This window comes from Mauremys reevesii, linkage group 2 (genome assembly GCF_016161935.1).
Source record: "Mauremys reevesii isolate NIE-2019 linkage group 2, ASM1616193v1, whole genome shotgun sequence".
In the NCBI taxonomy this organism is placed as follows: Eukaryota; Metazoa; Chordata; order Testudines; family Geoemydidae; genus Mauremys; species Mauremys reevesii.
In genome coordinates, this window is record NC_052624.1 from 200035975 (window position 1) to 200060338 (window position 24364).

Consider the following 24364-nt stretch of genomic DNA (forward strand, 5'->3'; position numbering starts at 1 on the left):
CCCAGCACGTGGTACCTGAAGCCCATTTAGTAACCAAATCATTTGTAATTCCCCTCATCTTTGATGTAAAGGAGTAAGAAATCATAAAATAGTTAGCCATCTTGTCTGTCTAAATCATATAGTATGCAGTCAATGAGTAGATCAGGGGTCGGCAATCTTTCAGAAGTGGTGTGCCAAATCTTCATAAATTCACTCTAATTTAAGGTTTCACGGGCCAGTAATACATTTTAATGTTTTTAGAAGGTCTCTTTCTATAAGTCTATAATATATAACTAAACTATTCTTGTATGTAAAGTAAATACGGTTTTTAAAATGTTTAAGAAGCTTCATTTAAAATTAAATTAAAATGCAGAGCCCCCCGGACTGGTGGCCAGGACCCGGGCAGTGTGAGTGCCACTGAAAATCAGCTCGCGTGCCGACTTCGGCACCTGTGCCATAGGTTGCCTACCCCTGGAGTAGATGTTAGTTCACTATGTCACAGTATATATTGAAAACCAGATTGTAGGCTCAAATGTATGAGACAGAGAAGAGGAGCACATAAGAAGCCTTGCCCATCCTTTGCATCCCTGCTCACAAGCCAGTCACAATGTGGCTGGAGAGTGGGGCCACTACTCCCTGCGAGGGCTGCCAGGAGCCTGTAAGAGGAGGGTCCGTGTCCATTCACCCCCATAACACTGGCCAGGGGGACAGGAGTGCACAATGCATTTGTTTTAAGTATAGCAGTGCTACCAGGGCCACTCTAGCATTGACTGTCAGTATGTCCTAAGGGGAATTCTGGGTGGTCAGATAAATTCCCCCAGGAATCCAATAGCAGCATGCTCCCTTCACAGTGTTCACCCGGTAAAGGTCTTTGCTTTAAAGCCCCAATCCAGTTATGATTAAACAGCCCCTTCTTTACAGTTAAAAATGAACAAAATTTTAACTTCTTTCTTCCCATTATTGGTTTAGAATTAACATGTCTAATTCGAGTGGGTTGTGCCCTTGTCGCTGGCTAATTAGGCAAACACATTTATTGCATATATTGAAATTATCTGGCCACTTGATCACTAATAAGAATAGGCAACAGCTTCCTGGAAGACATTTTCATTAACATGTAAATGATTTTTCACTCCTTTGTGCAGTGAATGCAGAAGTTTGAATAGGAAAATACACCCTTAAATGTATACCTATTCACTGATAAAATTTTAAAGGAGGAAAAAATGTATCTAAACATTATGGCCATAAAGGTCCTGATTTCAACCAATCATGTGCACCTCAGGGCATGCATGCATGCAAACTTAAATGTAGCATAAATAATCCTAATTTGTGCTTGAATGTGTATGTGCAAATCAAGGGTTGCATACCACATGCATGTGTGTGTGCATATCCAACTTGCGCATGGTGCAAGGTCCAAAGCACCCATGCAACCCTTGCTTTGCACATGCACATACTGATACATTTGCACAAATTGGTATTTACCTGCACATATATGAGTTTTCACATGTTCAAGCCCTTATGTGTGCACGAACGTTTGAAAAGCTTGAGAGCACACTGCTTAGATTCCATTTTAAGGAGAAAAACAACACAAAACACCCTGCTTAATGTTAGCCATGTCTTTTAGAGATCTACTCTTCCTCTGTAAGCTGCCTTTTGTAGGTTTTCCTTTTTTTCTCTCTCCCCCCACCCCCCATCCCCAAACATTTAACTATGTTTTAAAGAAAATAATTAAACCAGAACTGAATGATGGACAGGTCTTTCTACAATTATAAAGATATGTCCTTAGGAAAAAACACTTTCCTTTCTGGTTGCCCTTACAGGAAAAAGTATTGAACTGTAAGGATAAATCACACAAATCAAAAGCTCTTGATCTGTAAATGTGAAGAGTGGCTTTGGTTTTTCAAAGTCAGTCATCTGGTGATCATCTGACATAATGGTCAAGAGAATTTACAGGATAGTTTCTTACAGGGAATGCTTCAGTTTGCTCCATTACATTTTCCTGAGCATGAGTTTCCTTAGCAAAGCCATAGATGACATGCAAGTGTTATCTAGAAAATGGAGTTTACTATTGATTCCAATTCCTCATTTTGGTGGAAAGATGGAATCTAATTGTTTCTGAATTACTAAGAAAGAAAAGTAACAGATCCTGAGAAGACGGAAAGGTACAACAGCAAAAATGCACAAGCACTCTGCAATAATCTGGAAACCAAAATGTAGTAATATGATTTAACATGCAGAATAACCACAACTTGCATACAATTTATTTATTATAACCCCATCCCATGGAAAGCCCTCAGCTAGTAAACAAGTATAATCAACAGCTCAGAAATGCATGTTAAGCACTGAACATCACACAGTTCTGTAAACAACAAACTGCTGCACAAAGGAATCCCTTTTCTAGTCTGGTTACTAGTAAATAGTGAAATATCTTGTGAGCCCACTTCTGCCTTCTGTTATGCTGGTGCAAACCTAGAGCTTGTCCACACTTACAGAACTACAGGTGCAGCTGTGCCACTGTAACACTTAGTGAGGATGCTATGTACACCAAACGGAGAGCTTCTCCCATTGGTGTAGGTACTCCACCTCCCCGAGAGGTGCTGTCAGTCAGTATAACTGCACGCTTAGGGGGATGGATTTTACCCATCCCTGAGTGACGTAGTTATAATTGACATAAGTTTGTAGCTGTAGACCAGGGCCTAATGCAGGGATCGGCAACCTTTGGCACAGGGCCCGTCAGGGAAATACACTGGTGGGCCGGGACGGTGTGTTTACCTGCAGTGTCCGCAGTTTCGGCCGATCGCAGCTCCCACTGGCCGAGGTTCCCCATTCCAGGCCAATGGGGGCTGCAGGAAGCGGCGGCCAGCACATCCCTCGGCCCACGCCGCTTTCCGCCACCCCCATTGGCCTGGAGCAGCGAACCGCAGCCAGTGGGAGCTGCAGGTAAACAAACTGTCCCAGCCCGCCAGTGGATTTCCCTGACGGGCTACGTGCCAAAGGTTGCCGATCCCTGGCCTTGTGTGTTCAGTCAGGTTGTACAGGTGTAAATGAGAGCAGAATGTGGCCTCTGTTTATTTTTTCCTAAATAATTTTACTAAATAATCCTCCCAAACTTTAGGAAGAATAAATAATAATAAAAAGTGTTGGAAACTGTTCAGAAAAGCATTTAAGACAGAAAATTCTGGATTCTGTAGCATTCTGCATTTAGCAGATCCATTGTTCAATGTCCAACACTACACTGTCACGAACATTTGAATCTGACCCTTTATAAAAACGTTTCATCAGGCTTATTAAAAAGGAAAAAAGCTAACTTACGCTTCTAAACGTACCATATTTGTTTACCAAAACAAAAGAAATAAATTACATTTCTCAGTCAATATCTAACTGATTTTTCTAGGCAGTTGTTGTTGGGTTGTAGTTCCCACACACAAAATATATAAGTCAAAATTCCACAGTTTTCTGCTATTTCTAACATGTGAATGGTGAAAGAGGAAAACAGGAACATGGAAATTTAGACCTAAGTGTAGCCTTGATATTTTTTTTAATTATTTTTAATAATAAGATGAGTGCATGGGTGGCATGTGGACTGCTGGCTGGGGGAGGCTAATTCCCAGCCCCGCCCCTTCCAGCTGAGGCCCCGCCCCTTCATCGTCGTCGTCCCCCCCTCCCCCCCCCCCCACACACACACTGCAGCCCAGAGCCCCCCATCACAGCCACTGGCCCCAGCCCCAGATCAGCACCAGCTCCCCCAGCCCCGGTGTGTCAGTGGCATGGCCCCAGTCCCCCCAGCCTCAGAGTGCTTGGAGGGTGGATGGTGCGGCCCCAGTCCTCCCATCCCCGAAGAGCAGTGCCAGCCCCAGTCTGAGCCCAAGCCGGGGCCACTGCCCGGGGAACTGGAAAGAGTGGCCAGAGCAGGAAGCAGGAGGGAGCCTGAGGGCAGAGCATGGATGGGGCCACACCTGGCTGTTTGGGAAGGCACAGCCTTCCCCAGCCTATGATACCCACCACCCATGGATGAGTGAACAAAAGTTAGTGATGTATCACTGACTGGAAAATAGCCTGTCAGTGATTCAGTCTCTCTTGTTCATTCATCTTGCTATTCAGTACATAAAGAAAAAAATTAATGAAATCTACATTTAGCTAATAGACATAATCTTGCAATCCTTTCACTTCCACTCTTGTCTTCTGCACTCATCCATTACATTTTGTTCCTCTTTATGCCACAAAACTACAGTATATTATGTGTGGATGGACCCCTGCACCCATCTGGAGCCCCACTGACTTCATTGGGACCCCATGTCAGCATAAAGATCTGCCTCCATAGAGCCAATTGCAGGATTGGATCCTCAGATTGTAAACTCTTTCTGGCAAGGACTCTTTTATTTAATGTTTGTACAGTGCCTAGCACAATGGGGCCCCAATCCTGACAAAGACCTCTGGTCTACCATTGTACAAATAATAGCCTAGGGTTGACAGGTGTCCGGTTTTCAAGCGGAACATCCGGTCGAAAAGGGAAACTGGCAGCATCCAGTCAGCTTTGTCTGCTTACCTGCAGTAACCGGCCTCCGCCACTGAGGGGTGGGAAAAGCAGCAGCTGCTGCTGGGATCTGGAGGAGCGGCTCTGCTTAACAGCTGCTGCTCTTCCCACCCCCCAGCCTGACAGAGAGAACTGTCTGACTCCCGGACCGGGCTCCAAAGCAGGTACTGGCGCTGTCGGGGAGATCGAGGAACGTGTCTGCCCCACACCGCCCTGCTGTGCCCTGATTTCCCCACCCCAGCTCCTTGCTCCAGGGCTGGACCCCCGCCCCACTGTGCCCCAATTTCCCCACCCCGCCCTTCGCTCCAGGGATGGACCCCACAGTGCCCGATTTCCCACCCCAACCCCTCGCTCCAGGGATGGACCCCTCCACCTCACATGCCCCAATTTCCTCACCCTGGCCCCTCACTCCAGGGATGGACCCCCCTTCTCCACTGTGCCTCGATTTCCCCACCCCAGCCCAGCCCCTCACTCCAGGGATGGTAACCCTATAACATAACGGTTTTTGGAGGCAGGTCAGATTTAATACGTTGTGTTGTTTTTTTAAACACTAGTATAATTTAAAGATATTCAGAGAGACACTTGCAATGTAATGGCTAAATTAAATGGTACATTAAATGTTTCAATTTTTACAGAAAGATTTTGCTACAGAAAACGGCTCCACATTCAATTGCAGTCCAGGCCCTATTTTTTCCCCTAGTTTATCATGTCATCACAACTGGAATGCCGGAGAGATTTTATCCTTACTAAAATTAACAACGTGTTCCAGATTACCTACATTATCAAAGAATTCTGACCACTTTTCTATAATCTGCATATGTTTACACTGGCAGTTGATACACCTGTACAGTACTGTACAAGTAACACATGCCCAGACATACCATAAAACCTTGGTAAATAAAGAAAGCAGAGGAGCAGGTAGGTCACAGCAGATAAAAACTAATAAGCGACCTCCTGAAGCCCTACCAGGGCAAGCTAACAGTTTCCCTAAAATGTAACAAGTTAAGGAGCACAGCCTCAGTCCAAAGGCTGGAAACCTTGTTAGTAGTAGCCACACAGCAATTATGTCAGAACTTGGCAAGAAGCTCTACCTCAGTCCTACAGGCTGCAGAAAGAAGAGTAGAGCTCCAAAGTGCAAGCATTCACAATTTACTCAACCCCTGTGCAGAATGATTAGATTTCTCTGCACAGAGCTAGGTAACGCAAGCAAATCTCTGAGCCCTGGTGAACAGGAGGAAGTGAATATGAAGTTCTTATAGGGGCAAAGACGGGGCATGACCATGGCATACATGGTTAAGTGAAACCTAGTATTTGCAAAATATGTGCCACGGCTATTTTACATTATTCATACTGCTATCCAGGAGTAATAGCATATTCAGCTGTAATAGCTCTACTCAGAAGAAAGCAAGAGAAGAGGCAGCCATGGGGCCACTCACACTGAAATGTCCCCAAAAGTTCTAAGAAAACAGGATAATTCACAGCTAGCTGCTCAATACCTTGCAACGTTAGTGAGGCGCAATGTCCTTGACAGCCCACCAGCAAGCGCAACCTGCTTCCCCTCAAATTATTTCTCCTCACTGAATCATGAGTAACAGAGCACCACCCCATGGCTAGAAGTTGAGGCTAGACAAATTCAGATTGGAAATAAGGCATAAATTTTTAACAGTGAGGGTAATTAACCACTGGAACAATTACCAAGCATTACCTGGCAAATTTTTAAATCAAGATTGGATGTTTCTCTAAAAGATCTGCTCCAGGAATTATTTTGGGAAGTTCTATGGCCTGTGCTGCACAGCCGGTCAGACTAGATAATTATAATGGCCCCTTCTGGCCAGGAATCTATGAATCTATGCTCACCAAGCATCTTAGAACCTAATCCTAAAATTAACCTGTGTATAAATTTGGGTTAGATTAGGACAGGTTTGCCCTGAGGTTCCCTTTCATCACTCTTCTGTTCATGTCTCATTAGACACAACATGAGGGCCCATCCTCCAGGAGCATGTAGTCTTAAAATGCTGTCTAAAGCAGTGGTTCTCAGTCTTTTTGGGCTCAGGACCAATTTGTAAATGTTTATGGCCTGTCGCAACCCAGTAAATAGTGTGAGAGTGGACGCCCTGCCTGGGGTGGTTACATTTGGGTCCTGCCTCCCGGGTGGGGGGAGGGGTGGGGGAGGGGATGAGTCCAGCACTCACCCCACAGTGGCAGCTCTTGCAGCTACTATGCAGGGGGGCTGGCTGGGCTTGGCTCTTGGCTCTAGGAGTTGCAACCTCTAGGATAGCACCACTGTTCACATTTGGCCCTGCCCCCTTGACTGGACCAAAGTTGTGTGAGTGGAGTTGTGACCTGGTTCATGGGGTTGCAGTGCCACTCACTCAAATTTTGCCCACCTGGACTCCTGTTATCACGATGGCTGGGCCAAACCTGAGTGGCACTGGGCTCCCAGAGGTTGCGGTGCCTGGAGCTGGGAGGTGAGCCCAGCCAGCCCTGTGGGACAGGAGCTGCTACGCAACCCTTTGAAACATTCTGGCGACCCAGTTTTGGGTCCCACCCACAGGTTGAGAAACCCTGGTCTAAAGGTTTCTCATAAAAGGGAGAGAGATTTCTCCTTTCATCTTACAGTACTGTACCGCACACTTTCCTGAGCTTCGTGAGGTGGAGACTGCAAGAAATCAAGCTTTTCCTTCTACCCATGTGTTTTAAAAACAATGAGCTACTCACTTTTGATGAGTAAATGGTGAAATATAGCCTGGATCTCCAAATCTGAGTGTCAGTACACTGACATCAAGAACATTGGGCCAGATTCTCTCCTGTGCTAAGATGTGCTCAGTGCAGGAGGACTGGGGCATCAAGGAACCAGTTACAGGTCTCCATTTCTCCTACAGTGGCTCCAGCCCCAGCCATGGAATGCTGCTATGTAGTTCACAATAGCTGGCTGTTGTCCCTAATGGTCAGCTGAGAGTGGTGGATGGTTCTGGTCTCTCCCACAACACACACCTTCTACACTGGGATGGAGAGTTTGCAAATTGTGCAAGAGCTGGTTTTGCTCTATGCCAGCTGACAGTTCCCAATCGGGAATTGTCAGCTGGGCAGCTACAGGCAGATTTCAGATGCTTTGCACTGTGCAGGTTTGTACACTGTAATGGGAACTGGTTTGGGATAGGACAAGAGAGGTCTTCCTCCGTAGTCTGATTGAGAAATGTAATCTAGAGCTATTTTCAGAAATGGAGGAGGGAGATGGGTTCAAAATCTGACTTGATGTTCCCAGGATCTCCGTTTCTTGCAATTTCTTGCATAAGGATTTGCATGTTTTATAGGATTTAGGTGCCTCAGATTTTACTGATTACCAAGTGGCCTACTGGTTACATTGCTGCTGGACCTATCCCATTTCATAACATGTATGAAACTAGATCCTAGGAACTATTAAAAAGATAACTCTAAGGTTTCTTTTGTTAGATCTTCAGGCTCTATTTTGGATTGGCGTCCTGCAGAGAGCTCTTTTAAGTAGACCAAAAGATTAATGGATGAACTTGTTCTCACTGGCAGGCACTCAACTGGCCAATTCTGGAAATCTGTCTTTGCTGGTAGGCAGTGAATCTGTCAGATGAAGCCTTTTGAAGTCTTGAAAAACTTGACTGCCAGCCTCCATGGTAAGTGAGATGACTGTGATCAGCAGTGAATGGTTTTGTAGAACTAAAGTGTATTAAGACTCAGGAGGGAACCTCCTCTCAGTAACTACAAGGCTGATGTAACTGTAGTTCTTCATGTTTTCTTAAATGTTTCCTCTGCTACCCTAATTTTTTTGTGAATGTATTGAATAGTTTTGAATTCACAGCACATGTAGTTGTTCTGTATGTTCTTCTCCTTGCCTTAGAACAAACAAAACAACAACAAAAATCCTACAGAACTCTTACATTTAATGTTACAAAATAGCAATAAATTTACTGCAAGAGGAATGTCATTTCGTAAGACTGCTTCTGCCTCTATAAACACCACGATTACAGGATTTGCTGTTTGTGGGAAAAAGAAGCATTTACTTGTTCTAACACAGACTTCTCAAGTTTGAGTAAACTGCGTTTACTTTTGCATCTATACAATTTTAAAGATGAACGCAGAGATTTTCATTGGCGAGGGAAGAATGATTATTGCCAACTACTTTGGGCAAAACTCTTCATTTACACCTACTTTGTACTTGTGTAAACGCCAACACCAAGGCACTGAAAAATTTGGTTAGTGAGTGTTTTTTAAAGTGGTAACTCATTTATATTGCATTAAAATAGTTCACTATACATATCTAAGTTTATAAAGCTATTCTCGGTTGCATGGGGGTATGATATAAAATCTTTGTATCCATACAGATGACTTATCCTGTTTTTAAAACTTACATGAAATTCTATGACAGAGACTCTCAAAAGCTCTGAATTTTTACATGCTGTGCTTAACTAATATTCATAGAGTAATTTCATCAGCACATTTTAATGCAAGGTTATTTTTGTGAATGGCAGAGAGTAGATCCAAATCACAAACCTAAGAACATTATTGTTTCAAATGCAGAAAGAGAAGAAGCAAAAAGAAATTACTATTATACAGAATGAAACTTCTGTTATGAGTTCATTAGACCAAGTTTTAGTAACTCCACTGAAGTCAATGTACAAAGCACACAGCAAATGCCATGAAAAATCTTATTTAGGGGTATTTGAAACAAGTGATGACATGGGGTAACAATAATGCCCTCTCTACACTACAGAGATTTTGAAAAATCTTGTTTACCCTTGTTAACATTGGTTCAGTTAGACGAATGGTAATAATGACAGGCCATTTGTCAAAAGTTTCTCTAGTGTAAGCAAGACTGAAGTTGGAAGAGGCATTCTTCTGTAAGAATTCTTTATCCATCCTAGTTTGTTGCAACAGAAGCTCTAAGAACACTCCAGGAGTATGTTGTGAAAGTAAATCAGATGCTGTGAGGTGTCCCGCATCCCACAAGAATCGTTTAGATTAAGTAGATAGTATATGGCAAGTATTAAGGACTGGATAATCAAGAGGTTCAAAGAAACAGATTCCAGCAAAATTTTAGGTTTTGCTCTTATATATGAAATTCACTTTTAAAACTTCAATGGAAATAATAGTTTGGATTTAAAAATTCCCCTTCGCTGTTTGCTGCCCAAACATTGCAGCCTTGGCTAGTAGTTAAGAACCAGAAAGTGAAAATCACTAGAAACAACAATTAACATGGACTAATGATAATTTTCCTTGTCCAAGGTAAGTGAAAGACAAAAGGTAAACAAAACGCAGTGAAATTCGTTCACTTCAAATGATCTATGAAAATTTATGATTAAAAAAAGAGAGAGAGAGAGAGAGATGGGTTAACCTCCATGGCTGTATAAACAGCATCTCATTTCAACAGCCAAATTTATCTCCTTTTGGAAAGAAAAAATCCCACCCAGGAACCTGGTATGTTGTATACCAAGTTTCAGTCTGAAGGAATTTACCACAGCCAGATAATAAAACCCTCAAAAAGGGAGAGACAAGCACTTTTTCAGCTGAGTGGGATCTATTATTTGGCCGGTATGATCTGTGTACCACAACGCTTCCTTCCACTTAATGCACTAGCACCCTGTAAGCTGTGCATTGAACTCTGGAGCATTAAAAGTTCGATAATAAACACAGCCCCCCCAATCCATGTTTGGAGAGACACTTAGCGCGGGACAGTGGAGGGCAAAGGTCCATAGGTTTGGGGGGGGGGGTGCAGCAGGCCCTTGTCCCAGCTGGAAATGGTGTCTTCCAGGAAACAGAACATTCAGTCCCCCACCCGGCGCAGAAGGGAACTGACGGGGGTGGGGGAGAAGTGGAGCGAGACCACAGACAATCTGGACGAAAAAATGCCCAGCTGCCCACATCCTTAGCACAACAACTTCCCCGCAAATGCCTTTTCCCGGAGCACAGCCCAAGCGGGGACGCGGGCGGGCCCAAGCAGCTCCCTTTATCGCGGGCTCCGCCACGCCAGGCACAAAGAGGAGCCGGGGACAAAGAAAGTCCGTCCGCAAGGAACTCGGCGCAAACTTCCCGGGAGCCTCGCACGCAGGGCGGCTGGCAGCCTGGTCTCGCTCTCGTGAGCCTGTGCTGGGGGGCCCCCTGCCCAAGCCGAGCCCCGCCACCCGCCCGGCGCACGCCGCTACTCACTCCAAGCAGACACACTTTCAGTTCTCGTATCGCCATCATCTGCGTGGGGAGACGCCGCTTCGCATCGTCCGGCGGAGTCACTCCCCGGCCGGCTCTCCCGAGTGGGGAACGGAAAAGCAGCTGCGGCGCTGCCTGAGCCGCCACCGGTCACATGAGCACAGTCCCAGCTCCTCCTCGTCCTTTTTGGAGCTTTCCTCCCCCCAGGCCAACACACACACGAATCTCTCCACTTCAGCAGAGCGGCGGTTTGGGACTCTGCAGCTCTGCTCCCTGGAGGCACCAGGACCCCCCGCTGCCCGGCAATGACAGCGAAGCGCTCAGATTAGCCGGGCCAGGAAAGCCCTCGCCTGGTCCCCAGCCACTGTGCACCGCGCGGGTTCACCACACAGAGCCAAGGGTGTCATTACCCAGAGTGCCTGAGTGATGAATCCCAAATACAGGAGTCTCCCTTGACAGTCACTGAATGAGGGTATGTCTACACTGCGGGATTATTCCAATTTTACATAAACCGGTTTTGTAAAACAGATTGTATAAAGTCAAGTGCACGCGGCCACACTAAGCACATTAATTCGGCGGTGTGCGCCCATGTACCAAGGTTAGCGTAGATTTCTGGAGCGTTGCACTGGGGGTAGCTATCCCATAGTTCCCGCAGCCTCCCCCGCCCATTGGAATTCTGGGTTGAGATCCCAATGCAAAAACAGTGTCACGAGTGATTCTGGGTAAATGTCGTCACTCAATCCTTCCTCCGTGAAAGCAACGGCAGACAATCATTTCGCACCCTTTTTCCCTGGATTGCCCTGGCAGACGCCATAGCATGGCAACCATGGAGCCCATTTTGCCTTGTCACTGTCACCGTATGTATACTGGATGCTGCTGACAGACGCGGTACTGCAGTGCTACACAGCAGCATTCATTTGCCTTTGCAAGGTAGCAGAGATGGTTACCATCCCTATTGCACCGTCTGCCATTGTAAATTGGCAATGAGATGACGGTTATCAGTCGTTTTGTACCGTCTGCTGCTGTCATGGGTGCTCCTGGCTGGCCTCACTGAGGTCGGCCAGGGGCGCATGGACAAAAATGGGAATGACTCCCCCGGTCATTCCCTTCTTTATGTTTTGTCTAAAAATAGAGTCAGTCCTGCCTAGAATATGGGGCAAGTGTACTAGAGAACCAGAGAGCACAGCCGCTCCATGTCAGAGCCCCAGAGATTCCGCAGAAATGATGAGCTGCATGTCATTCTAAGGGGTGCCCCTGCAACAACCCCACCCATTGCTTCCCTCCTCCCCCAACCCTCCTGGGCTACCGTGGCAGTGTCCCCCCATTTGTGTGATGAAATAATAAAGAATGCAGGAATAAGAAACACTGACTTTTTAGTGAGATAAAATGAGGGGGAGGAAGCCTCCAGCTGCTATGATAGTCCAGGCAGTACAGAATCTTTTCTTTAGACATGAAAAGGGGAGGCTGATGGAGCTCAGCCTCCAGTTGCTATGATGAGGACCGTTATCAGCCGTTTTGTACCATCTGCCGGGAATGAGCGGGAGTCATTCCCATTTTTACCCAGGCGCCCCGGCCGACCTCACCAAGGCCAGCCAGGAGTACTCACGGGCTGATGATGAAGACGGATATCAGTCATATTGCACCATCTGCCACTGGGAAGGGGATGCTGGTGTTCAGCGCTGCAGCACCCCGTCTACCAGCAGCATGCCAGGAATGGCAGCTGATTTAAAATCACATCTGGAACATTGTTTGGACTGTGCCAGTCACGACCCACCTCACAAGGTGCTAAGGGGAGAATTAATGAGACAAGCCCTAAGGGGACCTTGGGAAAGGATACAAATTGATTACACAGGACCCCTACCACCAGATCACAGGAAAAAACGGTTCATGTTGGTGGTAGTGGATGCTTTCAGCAGGTGAGGGGAAGCTTTCCTCACAAAATATCAAACTGCCCGAGTAACTGCTGAAATACTGGTAAATGAAGTATTCACTCGCTGAGGAGTCCCAAAGGTGAGTGACTCAGACCAAGGAGCTGCTTTCTGGTCAGATCTATTAGGGGAGCTATCAGCCTTCACTGGAATCACACAATTGTTCCATATTGCTTATCACCCACAGGCTGTGGGACAGGTGGAATGCATGAATCGCACCATTAAAAATGAGCTAAGAAAGGGTGTGGAAATGGGAGGGAAAAATTGGTCACAATTACTGCCTTTATCTTAATGAGAATAAGGGCCCGAGAATCAAAGGCACAGGATTTTCTCCATACGAGGTTCTCATGGGAAGGCCCATGGAACAGTGGAAACATCTACTTACCCCAGTACCTGGGAAAGTCACTACACACGGCTTAACACAAGAATGGATTTTAACTCTAATCGACCATGTAAAACAGGTATAGCAGGCAGTGGCCTGGCGAGACCAGCAAGGAGCAGCAAGAGTCAAAGCATGGTATGACCTGCCCAGGGAGCGTGATCTACCCATGGTGGGAGATCTTGTGATGTACAAGATTCCAGGTCAACACCATCCATTCCTAGCTCCTAAATGGAAGGGCCCCTATCTTGTCTTTGACCAACTAGGGTCCAGTCTGCTATTATTGGGTACAGAGAATGGAGGACGGGAGTGGGTTCATTGCACACAAATAAAAAGGTACAAACAGGGAATTGGGAAAGGGGACGTGTACATTTTGTTATGTGTGTATTACAGGTTAAATCAAAAAGAAGAAAAGGATAAAAATTCCCTGTCCCTGGATGGAACAATTACTAGTGCTAATCACAATTGTCACATTTACAAATTCTATTCAGATTCCACGATGTGAAGTATCAAAAGGAGGAAACACATGGATGGCTACACATTCAACCTGTGGTAATAAAGCTAATAAAGACTATGAGAATCTCCCCATAGAAAGATGTGCCACTAATACTCCAACAGGAATTTGGCAATGTTGGTACATGGTTTATGGATTAGATGGGGGAATCCCCACCCAGTGGAGAATATCAGATTTATCAGGAAATATTGCATGGTACTCCCTGAGTGCTGCCATGATTAATGATAGTGGAAAACACAGTTACCCAGCTATGTGGTTTGGTACAGAGGGTCCAAAGAATATAACCCTCTGGTGTCCTGGAGCGAATAAACCCTCTGGGGAAAATAGGGCCCCACATTTAGGGTGTCACGTTACCGTATGTAACAACAATGGTACTTCCATGGAAAATAATCCCCAAAGGTGTGATTGTTATGTACATATTACATTGGGCGTAAAATCCCCTTTGGGATGCTGGGTGTATGATGAGTTAACCATTTTACACAATGTAACCCTACAGGTGATATGAATGCCAAGTTGAAAGAATCCAAATTTAAAGGGGCCACAGCCTGGAGCCGAAAATATTCCCCGATGAGCAAATGTATGGGAGCCATTGTGGGAGCAGGTGCAGCCAGCACTTTTTAACATATCCTTTCACTCTATTACATGGGTGGTATGCCCCAAGGAATGGTGGATGGACCAAATTCATCCTAACTGTAGTATGTACATAACAGGATTGAAACAACAATTCAGTTGATGGGTGAGGGGACACAGCTGGAATCGTAATCGAAAAAGGGGATTGCAGGCAGCAGGGAACACTATGCTGGGTACATGGAATCTGGGGGATGAGTGGGTAACCAAACAGTTAGTAAGCCAAAATGTAAAATTTCAACAACAAATTAATTAATTAATGGCACAACTATCGGCAGTTGCCACAGGGTGGAGGACAGCAGTAGAGGTAAACTTGCAGTTAACTCATTGGGCAGGGGACCTGGTGACATGGGTAGGGGATGGCTTCAGAAGATTAACATGGGGAGAAGTATGTGTAGGTATTCAAAATGCTCAGTTGATAATGTTAATGGATATTATGAGAGATGCTTGGTCAGAACAATGGCCTTCAGTATTAAATCGGGAGGCTAGCCCATATTTATCCACAATTGCAAAAACATACCCATCTGCCTGGAAAATAACATCCCCCACCTGTGGGGAGAGTTCTTGTGTAATTGTTACTGTGATACCATGGGAAGGAAATCCAAATAAGGTAGTCCCCTTGAGCCCTATGGGAGTAACTAGGGAAGGGGGAGCGCGTTGGGAGCCACTAGGAAATAGATGGGGGTGGTGGAATGGGATAAATTGGACTGTCATCACATTAAGCAGTTGTATATCCAGAGGAGGAATATGGATGTGCCCCTTTCCTATTACTATGGAGGAGCAGGATCAATGGCCTATTGCAAAGGGGGGCATTTAGGGGTAATGTATATGGGGTACAGTGTATTCTGTTGGGAATGTATGCGATCCTGCTATATAATACTAGGAGGCAAAATCCTTCCAGTATATAACCAGATTATGAACTTCTATGCACTGCCACCTGGACTATGGTGCACCAATGGATCAGTGGACTTAATCGTTGTAAACAATCAAACCAGCACCTACTACCCCATACTGTACCAAGTAGTTGAACTGGTTTGGACAATACCAAATTTCACTGTGGATATTCAATGGACACACAATATGGACAAAAGTACACAAAGATTACAAGAGCAACTTGCTGCAAGCGCCAACAGTTGAACACACTTACAATACACACTACAGGATGGCGCTGACAAAATTTTAACCCTATCAAAGGAGGAGAAGCAGTGTTTTTGGTGGTGGCCAGGATGTTGGACCATACTGCAGTGGTCAGGACTCTGAGTGTTGCTGTGAATTATCATAGCAGCTGGTGTTAACTGTATTTGTGTTACGTTGTATATGGAAACGATTAAGGGGGGCACAACCGCCTAGTGAACAGCCAGTAATTATAACCTATATGTAATGTAGTAAGCCCTCCCCCTCAGTGTACTAGACAACCCGGACTCAACCTTCTTGGGCCCACTGTAATGGGAAGTCTGGAACACTAATTGGAATAGGTGTGGTATGCCCGTAAGAGAGAAGGTGCAGGGCACGGTACTACACAAGGGGCAGTGGGACAGATGGAGCATCAACACTTTCTACCTTGATGCCTGGCCCTATCAGGAAGTGTGTCGCCATATGTCCTATGCTTTTCCAGGAGGCAGGAGGATCCCAAAAGAAAAAAAAGGGGTGGAGTATTAGGATATAGATATTCAAGCCTGTCTGTAAAGGCCTATACTTTAAGAATTTAGGTATATGTTTATTATTGAGCTAGTTATAGAGGTATAAAAGAAAGAATCTGTGTAAGGGCCTTCTCTCACTGTGATAGTCTGAGGCCCTGTGTAGTCATACTGAAATAAGGCAATCTGGGGCTGTTAGGAAGGTGATCCGATCTATCACCTCCAGAGAAAGGGAAGAGCCTAGAACAAGGGTTGGCAACCTTTCAGAAGTGGTGTGCCGAATCTTCATTTATTCACTCTAATTTAAGGTTTCACGTGCCAGTAATAGATTTTAACATTTTTAGAAGGTCTCTTTCTATAAGTCTATAATATATAACTAAACTATTGCTGTATGTTAAGTAAATAAGGCTTTTAAAATGTTTAAGAAGCTTCATTTAAAATTAAATTAAAATGCAGAGCCCCCTGGACTGGTGGCCAGGACCTAGGCAATTTGAGTGCCATGAAAACCAGCTCACATGCTGACTTCGGCACCCGTGCCATAGGTTGCCTACCCCTGGCCTAGAGGATGGAAAAGGACATTTAGTTTGATAGTTTTCTGTCTGGTAAGAACTCACTTATCAATAGACACAGCTGGGAACCCCTTATGTCTTTATATAGTTGTGAAATCCTTGCTTCTGTATTGTTTTTTATGTTTATTTGCATGGTCTCTGTCTGGCTCTGTGATTGTTTCTGTCTGCTGTATAATTAATTTTGCTGGGTGTAAACTAATTAAGGTGGTGGGATATAATTGGTTAATCATGTTAAGATTGGTTAGGTAAATTTCAGTAGAATGATTGGTTAAGGTATAGCTGTGAATATTACTATATAAATTAGGGGCAAACAGGAAGTAAGTTGGGATTCCAAAATATGGAAAAAGGAACTTGCATTTAAGCTTGCTGGAAGTTCATCCCAATAAACATCGAATTCTTTGCACCTTCAGACTTTGGGTATTGTTGCTCTCTGTTCATGCGAGAAGGACCAGGGAAGTCATGATTTTATACACCTCTATTATATCCTCTCCTTTTCTAAAAGCGGCTCTTTTAGCATAAAGTGTTCCTCAGAAACAGTAATCTATTGTTACTAGAACAATCAGTAGGAATAACCCTAGGGGTATTGTATAAATATTTACCGCCATGAGAATAATAATCAGTAAGGCTCCCACCCTGCAAATAATTACCAATGTGCTTAACTGTACACATTGTGGGCTGGTCTACCTGCAGAAGCTGCACCACTTAACTTAAATTGCTTTTTTAAATTGGTTTAGTTAAATTTGTGCAAACCCCTGAGTAAACAAATCAGTTGAAACCTCTGAATTTCACTTGGTATAAAATGGTGAACATTTTCACATTTAAAAACCATGCCACCACTTTCACACAATCCTGGTAATATGCAACTGATTATTTTTGCTATCTGATCATCCATCATCAGTTCTATCCTTGACTATCTGTTTTGACAATAATAATGCAACACTAAAGATTAAATTAAAATATATCAAAATCAGGCCAATCTACTTAGGGACAAAGAGAGAGAGAGAGAGAGAGAGAAAACAACACATACAGACCCCTGCTTAAGGATTAAGAACAGCTAATGACATTCCCCCTTCCAGAGGAACTGGCATAACCCTCTGTGTTTGTCTGCATGAAAGGAGCTGTGGTCAGGGAAACATTTTTGAGAAATTTGTCATGTTTCAGTGTTTTTAAATGTCTGGTCAAAGCTGAAGGAAAACAAGTCTTACAACCCTAAAGGTTTACTTTTTCCTTTTGTGGAAGCTTACTTTGATTAATAACTACAAGCTTTCCAGTGTTTTAAAATAATGTCTTGCTTTGCTTCTTTATACACTACTGTATTTTGCTTTTTGCATGTTACATGAAAAAAGTGACTCCGTTTTTCAGAGGTATTTCTTAAGCATTTCAAATACTCTGCTTTCTCCTTCTGAAATCCTTTACTTCAGTTTCCATTGACTAATAGGGTCCAATTCTCTTTTCATTTACCTGGTTTTACACCAGTATAATTCCACTGATTTCATCTGAAGAATTCCTGATTTACACAGGTGTGAGAGAACTAGACTGTTGGAGTTGGACTCAAGCCACAAGGTTTTGATCTGGCTCCAGATGTGAGGGCTTGGGGGGATATTTGGTTTTGGAAGGTTGATTCAGGCCAATCTCTTGTGTCTATATTCAATATAGTGCTAGCTATTGGGGGAGGGTAGAACTGATTAACAGTAACAAGCCCCTCAGAAGGGAGAAAGGATAGTTTTGTGATTAGGGACAAGACTGAGAGTCAAGAAATCTGGATTCTTTTCCTGAATCTACCACAGACTTGCTGTGTGACCTTGGACAAAACACTTAACTTCTCTGTACCTCAGTTTCCCCATCTGTAAAATAAGAATAATGATATTTCTGTAACTCACAGGGATAGTGTGAGAATGACTTGACACTTGTGAGGCACTCACTAGGGCCCCTAAGTTCTCTCTTTTGTGGGTGACAGATGCAGACATAAATCCAGCCTTATGTCCATTCAGCTCCCTAAACTGCTGAGGTCCATCCCAGTTCCTTGATGAGTCACCTCCTCTCTCCCACTCCTGCTTTCCTTCCCAGTCCCTGGCAAGTGTCTTCTTGACACAAAAAAGTTCTCCCTCCTCATCACTGGTGAGTTAAGCTCCCGGGCCATCCTGCTATATGCTGCCTTCCCAGCTCTTGTTCCCAATACGTAGAACAGGAGGCAAGTTAACTCATTACCTGTAGTAAGAAGTCTTTTTAAATATGTATTTCCAAGGACAAATAAAATACACAAATGCACAATATAATGACTTTGCTAGAAATATTAAAGATGTGGTCCCTAGAAAGTACCAAATCTATTAAATGGAGAGCAGCAGCAACAGAGCAAACAGCTCAGGTCAGCAGAAACAGGGGAATAAGAGCAGCTCGTGGTTCACACTGTATAGACTATTCAAAATCCAGTGGTTAAGCTATAGTTTATAACCTTGAGGCATTTTCTTTTACATTTTTAAATTTTCCTGCAGATTAAAAACAGATTGTCCTCATCCTGAGTCCCAAGCCTCTTGTACTGTGAGTACTACAGAAGCACAGCACAGACATGGAAGAAATCTAAGGGCCTGATTCTCCTTTCACTTACACAGGTTTGAAACATGCAATTCTCTTAACTTCTATGACTCCTGATTTTCACAGTATGAAAAGGAAATTAGGCCCAGTAATCCAGTTACTCTTCTATTAAACACTGGTGCAATGAGCAGCTCCAACGTACCAAAATTTACTTTTCTTTAGGATCACATCATATTCCAGGATCACTGTCGCTCATTGCACAGAAATAACATATATGGCCCAATTACTCCTTCCACCAGGAAAACCCAGGGGAAAGGACTAGAGAGGAGGAAGCATCTGCAAACATTCTTCAGGGGAGAGGGAACGTGACCTTCAAGGAGCTATCCTTTATCCACCACCTCAGAAACGTTTGGGGGTGATGGGGAGCATATCCAGGGCCATAGTAATTTCTCCACTCCTACTGGTCTTTTGTGCTGTCCTGAGACCCCCTGAACCTGCTAGGCAGCTCAAGTAAGGAAAGACTTTCTTAGGCAAAGCAGTGATATTGCTGAAAATCCATTTTTTTCTTTTTTTAAATAAAATCCAATGAAGATGCTTCATGCTACCGCCTAAAAGGTTTGTGGAGTTCTCAAAGCTGGGGATTTTTTGCTTTTGTAAATGCTGTGCTTGTGGAAAGTGCCAAATTCACAAACTAAAGACTGTTGCCTCTGGTAAACCACAGAACAGGTAATACACAATACAGGTAGAGACCAGCAGTGAAACCTTCTCACACTCCTGCACCAATGTGCCTCAGCCCCAAACTGGAGGAACTACTTTTAATGCTGCAGGGGTAGTTCAGTTTCCATTCAGTCCTTGGCCTCTCCAGGCAAGTGTGCCAATTAACGTTAATTATTGTGTTGATTTCTGTGACTTGGGCATCATAGGCCAAATTCATAGCTGATGTACCCCAATCAAGTCAGTGAATGAATATAGCCCCATGTCTTTTAGGAACTGGACTGACACCAACAACTTATTTCACTTACTCCATCAAACAGCCATTAAGTTGTTTCAACCTCTACTGATGTGGTCTGAATTCAAAACAATAGCCTCGTGATGAAAGGCTCAGCATCCAATTATCAATACTCTTTGCTGTATAATCTAAATAAAAATACTTATGCTGGCCACTTTTCTCAAGTTACACTCACTACAAAGTGCATGTGTACATGCATGCTTGTAATGTAAAGAGCAAAACAAGCAGAGAAGTTGCTCGGATTTAATGTAGCCAATACATGTTTCAAATCAGGAGTCTCATTAAAAGTGAGCATTCAAGGCCCCAGATTTCTCTGTTGCAATTTTTCCTTCCTAAAGCGGTCCTCAGCCTACTCTTATTGAGCACTGTTTGAAGTGTCACATCAATGATTATCTCAAGAGAGTCCACCTCTGGCATGGCTGGCATGCTTTCTGCCCCTCCCCTTGCCCAGCTGCTTTTGTAGCATAACATTATGTGAGGCAGTGCTTAGGAGGGGGAAGGGCAATGTACAACTTCTGCAGACTCCATGCCCTGGGATTGGGGTGGTGAGGGAGACACAGTTATATGCAGGTATTATGTCAAGCCTTGCAGCAGTGACAAAACTATAACATCTGCCCATCTTTCAATCTACCCAAAGAGCAGCCCAATGAAAATCCCATAGTAAACTACAGATGATTCCACTGAACAGCATCTCAGTAACTTTCTAGAAGTAAATTTCTCAGAATAATATATTAAAGTAGTTTTAACTGAGAAGCCAGCCCACACCAAGAGCTTTATTTTTGATGTAGAAACCTGTGTTTATTGCCAAGCGGAAAGAGAGCAGCCACATTCCTCCTTTTAATTAAACTAAACATTGTAAAATATGAAAATGGCATAAAAATAAGGCTAAAAGTTTTATTCTCAAAGAATCTTCTATTGTGTGTACTTCCAAGTAGAGATAACAGATTTCTTTTATAGACAGCCAATTTGGGTACTACCAAGCAGGGCTTTAGCTTCAAAGTAGTTTGGAGGTGGTAAGTTGGTAAATGCATGTTTATGTGTGGTTTTCTATAGAAGTATGTGGATGAGAAATTTCTCCACTTCCTAAAAGGAATCTTCCAAATACATTTAATCTGAGGCTGTTGATTATTCACAATATTTCACAATTAATTCACACGATCAACTACAAAAAAAATTGCAATTTAAAAAATTAATCACGATTAATTGCAGTTCTAATTGCAATGTTAAACAATAGAATACCAATACTCTCAACTCAGATGCACTGGCCAGGTAGACAGGAAAAGCCCCGTGAACTTTTGCATTTCATTTCCTGTTTGACCAGCATGGTGACCATGCAGAGCTCATCAGCACAGGTGACCATGGAGTCCCAGAATCACAAAAGAGCTCCAGGATGGACCAAACGGGAGGTACTGGATCTGATCGCTGTATGGGGAGACGAATCTGTGCTATCAGAACTCCGTTCCAAAAGACGAAATACCAGAATATTTGAAAAAATCTCCAAGGGCATGAAGGACAGAAGCTATAACAGGGACCCGCAGCAGTGCCGCATGAAACTTAAGGAGCTCAGGCAAGCCTACCAAAGAACCAGAGAGGCAAATGGCCGCTCCAGGTCAGAGCCCCAAATGCCACTTCTATGATGAGCTGCATGCCATTCTAGGGGGTGCCCCTACAACTACCCCACCCCTGTGCATGGACTCTGTCAGTGGATTCTCATGCAACAGGGAATGCAGATTTTGGGGATGAGGAAGATGAGGAGGAGGAGGAGGTTGAAGATAGCGCACAGCAAGCAAGCGGAGAAACCGTTTTCCCCGACAGCCAGGAACTGTTTTTCACCCTGGCTCTAGTACCCTCCCAACCCACCCAAGGTGGGCTCCCAGACCTTGAAGTCAGAGAAGGAACCTCTGGTGAGTGTTCTTTGTAAATATAATATATGGTTTAAAAGCAAGCGTGTTTAATGATTAATTTGCCTGAAGACTTGGGATGCATTGGCAGCCAGTACAGCTACTGGAAAAATCTGTTAACGTGTATGGGGATGGAGCGGAAATCCTCTAGGGACATCTCAGTGAAGCTTCCTGGATGTACTCCCAGGGTCACCTGGTTGAAATAGCGGAATTTTATTAAGGGGACATTCAGAGGTGGCCATTCCTATTGGGCTGTTTGCCAGTGGCTGAACAGAAATCATCCCTGCTGTTAGCCACGCGGTGGGGCAAGGGGTGAAGCAATCATCCCAGAGAATTGGGTGTGTGGGCGAGGGGGCAGTTTAGTTGGGTTTGTGCTGCATGTTAACCCAAAAACCTCAGCCCCTCCTTTTAAATGACCAACCCAATGGGTGCTTGGTATGGGAAATGAGGGTGCTGCTGTTTGAAACTATCCCCACATGTTATGAAGGTTAAAGAAGCCAAAAGACTGTGACTTACCATGTCTGCCTGCAAGCCGAATTCTGTTGCCCGCCGGCCCTGCGTGTGTGATCTCTCACACCAAATTGGCAGGCCCTCAATATGAGAGGCAAAATGTGATCTTGTAAAGAAAGCACACGTGCTATGTAATGTTAACAGTTTGGTTCACCTTGGAAGAGTCTACCCATTGTTCTCTAAAATGTGTCTCTTTACATATGACTCTCCCTTTTTTTCCTCCCGCAGCTGCAAACGTTTCAGCGCTCCCCATATCATCTCTGTCCCAGAGGCTAGCAAAGATTAGAAGGCAAAAAAAACGCACTCGCGACAAAATGTTCTCTGAGCTCATGCAGTCCTCCCACACTGAAAGAGCCCAGCAGAATGCCTGCGGGCAGACACTGTCAGAGTGCAGGAAAGCACAAAATGAACATGAAGACAGGTGGCGGGAGCAAGAGGAGAGATGGTGGGATCAAGATGATTGGTGGCGTCAGCGTGTTGAGAGGAGGCAAGAAGCAATGCTTAGACTACTGGAGGATCAAACTGATATTCTCCGGCATATTGTTGAGGCACAGGAAAGGCAGCAGGAGCACAGACCGCCACTGCAGCCCCTGTGTAACCAACTGCCCTCCTCCCTAAGTTCCATAGCCTCCTCACCCAAATGCCCAAGAATGCAGTAGGGGGGCCTCCAGCCACCCAACCACTCCACCCCAGGGGACTGCCCAAGCAACAGAAAGCTGGCATTCAATAAGTTTTTCAGTGTAGTCTGGCCTTGTTCTTCCCTCCTCCCCTCCTCCACCACCCCATCCGGTGCTTCCCTCCTCCCGCACCCCTCCCGGGGTACCTTGGCAGTTATCTCCCCATTTGTGTGACGAATTAATAAAGAATCCATGAATTTGAAACAACAATGACTTTATTGCCTCTGCAAGCAAAGATCAACGGGGGGAGGGGAGGGCAGTTGGCTTACAGGGGTAGAGTGAACCAAGGGGGTGGGTTTTCATCAAGGAGAAACAAACAGAACTTTCACACTGTAGCCTGGCCAGTGATGAAACTGGTTTTCAGAGCTTCTCTGATGCGTAGCGCACTCTGCTGTGCTCTTCCAACTGCCCGGGTGTCTGGCTGCATATAATCAGCAGCCAGGCAATATGCCTTAACCTCGCACCCCGCCATAAACGTCTCCCCCTTACTCTCACAGATATTGTGGAGCACACAGCAAGCAGTAAAAACAATGGGAATATTGGTGTCACTGAGGTCTAACCGAGTCAGTAAACTGCGCCACACGCTTTTAAATGTCCAAATGCACATTCTACCACCATTCTGCACTTGCTCAGCCTATAGTTGAACAGCTCCTAACTACTGTCTTCATGAGCCATGGCATTAAGGGGTAGGCTGGGTCCCCAAGGATAACTATAGGCATTTCATCATCCCCAACGGTTATTTTCTGGTCTGGGAAGAAAGTCCCTTGCTACAGCCATTCACATAGACCAGAGTTCCTAAAGATGCGACGAGCGTCATGTACCTTTCCCGGCCATCCCACGTTGATGTTGGTGAACCGTCCCTTGTGATCCACCAGTGCTTGCAGCACCATTGAAAAGTACCCCTTGCGGTTTATGTACTGGCTACCTTGGTGGTCCGGTCCCAAGATAGGGATATGTGTTCCTTCTATCGCCCCACCACAGTTAGGGAATCCGAGAGTCACTACCCTTGATAGCAGCAGCTCAGTGATCATGTTGGCTATTTGGATCACAGCAGCCCCCACAGTAGATTTGCCCATTCCAAATTGATTCTCGACTGACCGGTAGCTGTCTGGTGTTGCAAGCTTCCAGAGGGCTATCACCATTCACTTGTGAACTATGAGGGCTGCTCTCATCTTGGTATTCTTGCACTTCAGGGCAGGGGAAAGCAAGTCACAAAGTTCCATGAAAGTTCCCTTACGCATGCAAAAGTTTCGCAGCCACTGGGAATCATCCCAGACCCGCAACACTATGCAGTCCAACCAGTCTGTGCTTGTTTCCCAGGCCAAGAATTGGCGTTCCACAGCATCAGCCTGCCTCATTAGCACCATGATGTCCAAATTGCCAGGGCCTGTGATTTG

General features: G+C 44.8%; 1 protein-coding gene across 2 annotated transcripts in view; it reads right to left on the bottom strand.

The window, feature by feature from the left end:
* RAB31 (RAB31, member RAS oncogene family) overlaps positions 1–10864 on the bottom strand; it is a 99827-nt gene extending 88963 nt beyond the window's left edge. The window contains exon 1 of one of the 2 annotated variants that reach the window (XM_039526624.1): positions 10703–10864. In XM_039526624.1, coding sequence (XP_039382558.1) covers positions 10703–10726 — 24 coding nt within the window. In that variant the 5' untranslated portion in view covers positions 10727–10864. Of the gene's footprint in view, positions 1–10687 lie in introns of both variants that reach the window. The other variant, XM_039526623.1, reaches the window with a different exon arrangement.
* Positions 10865–24364: the final 13500 nt, after the last annotated feature.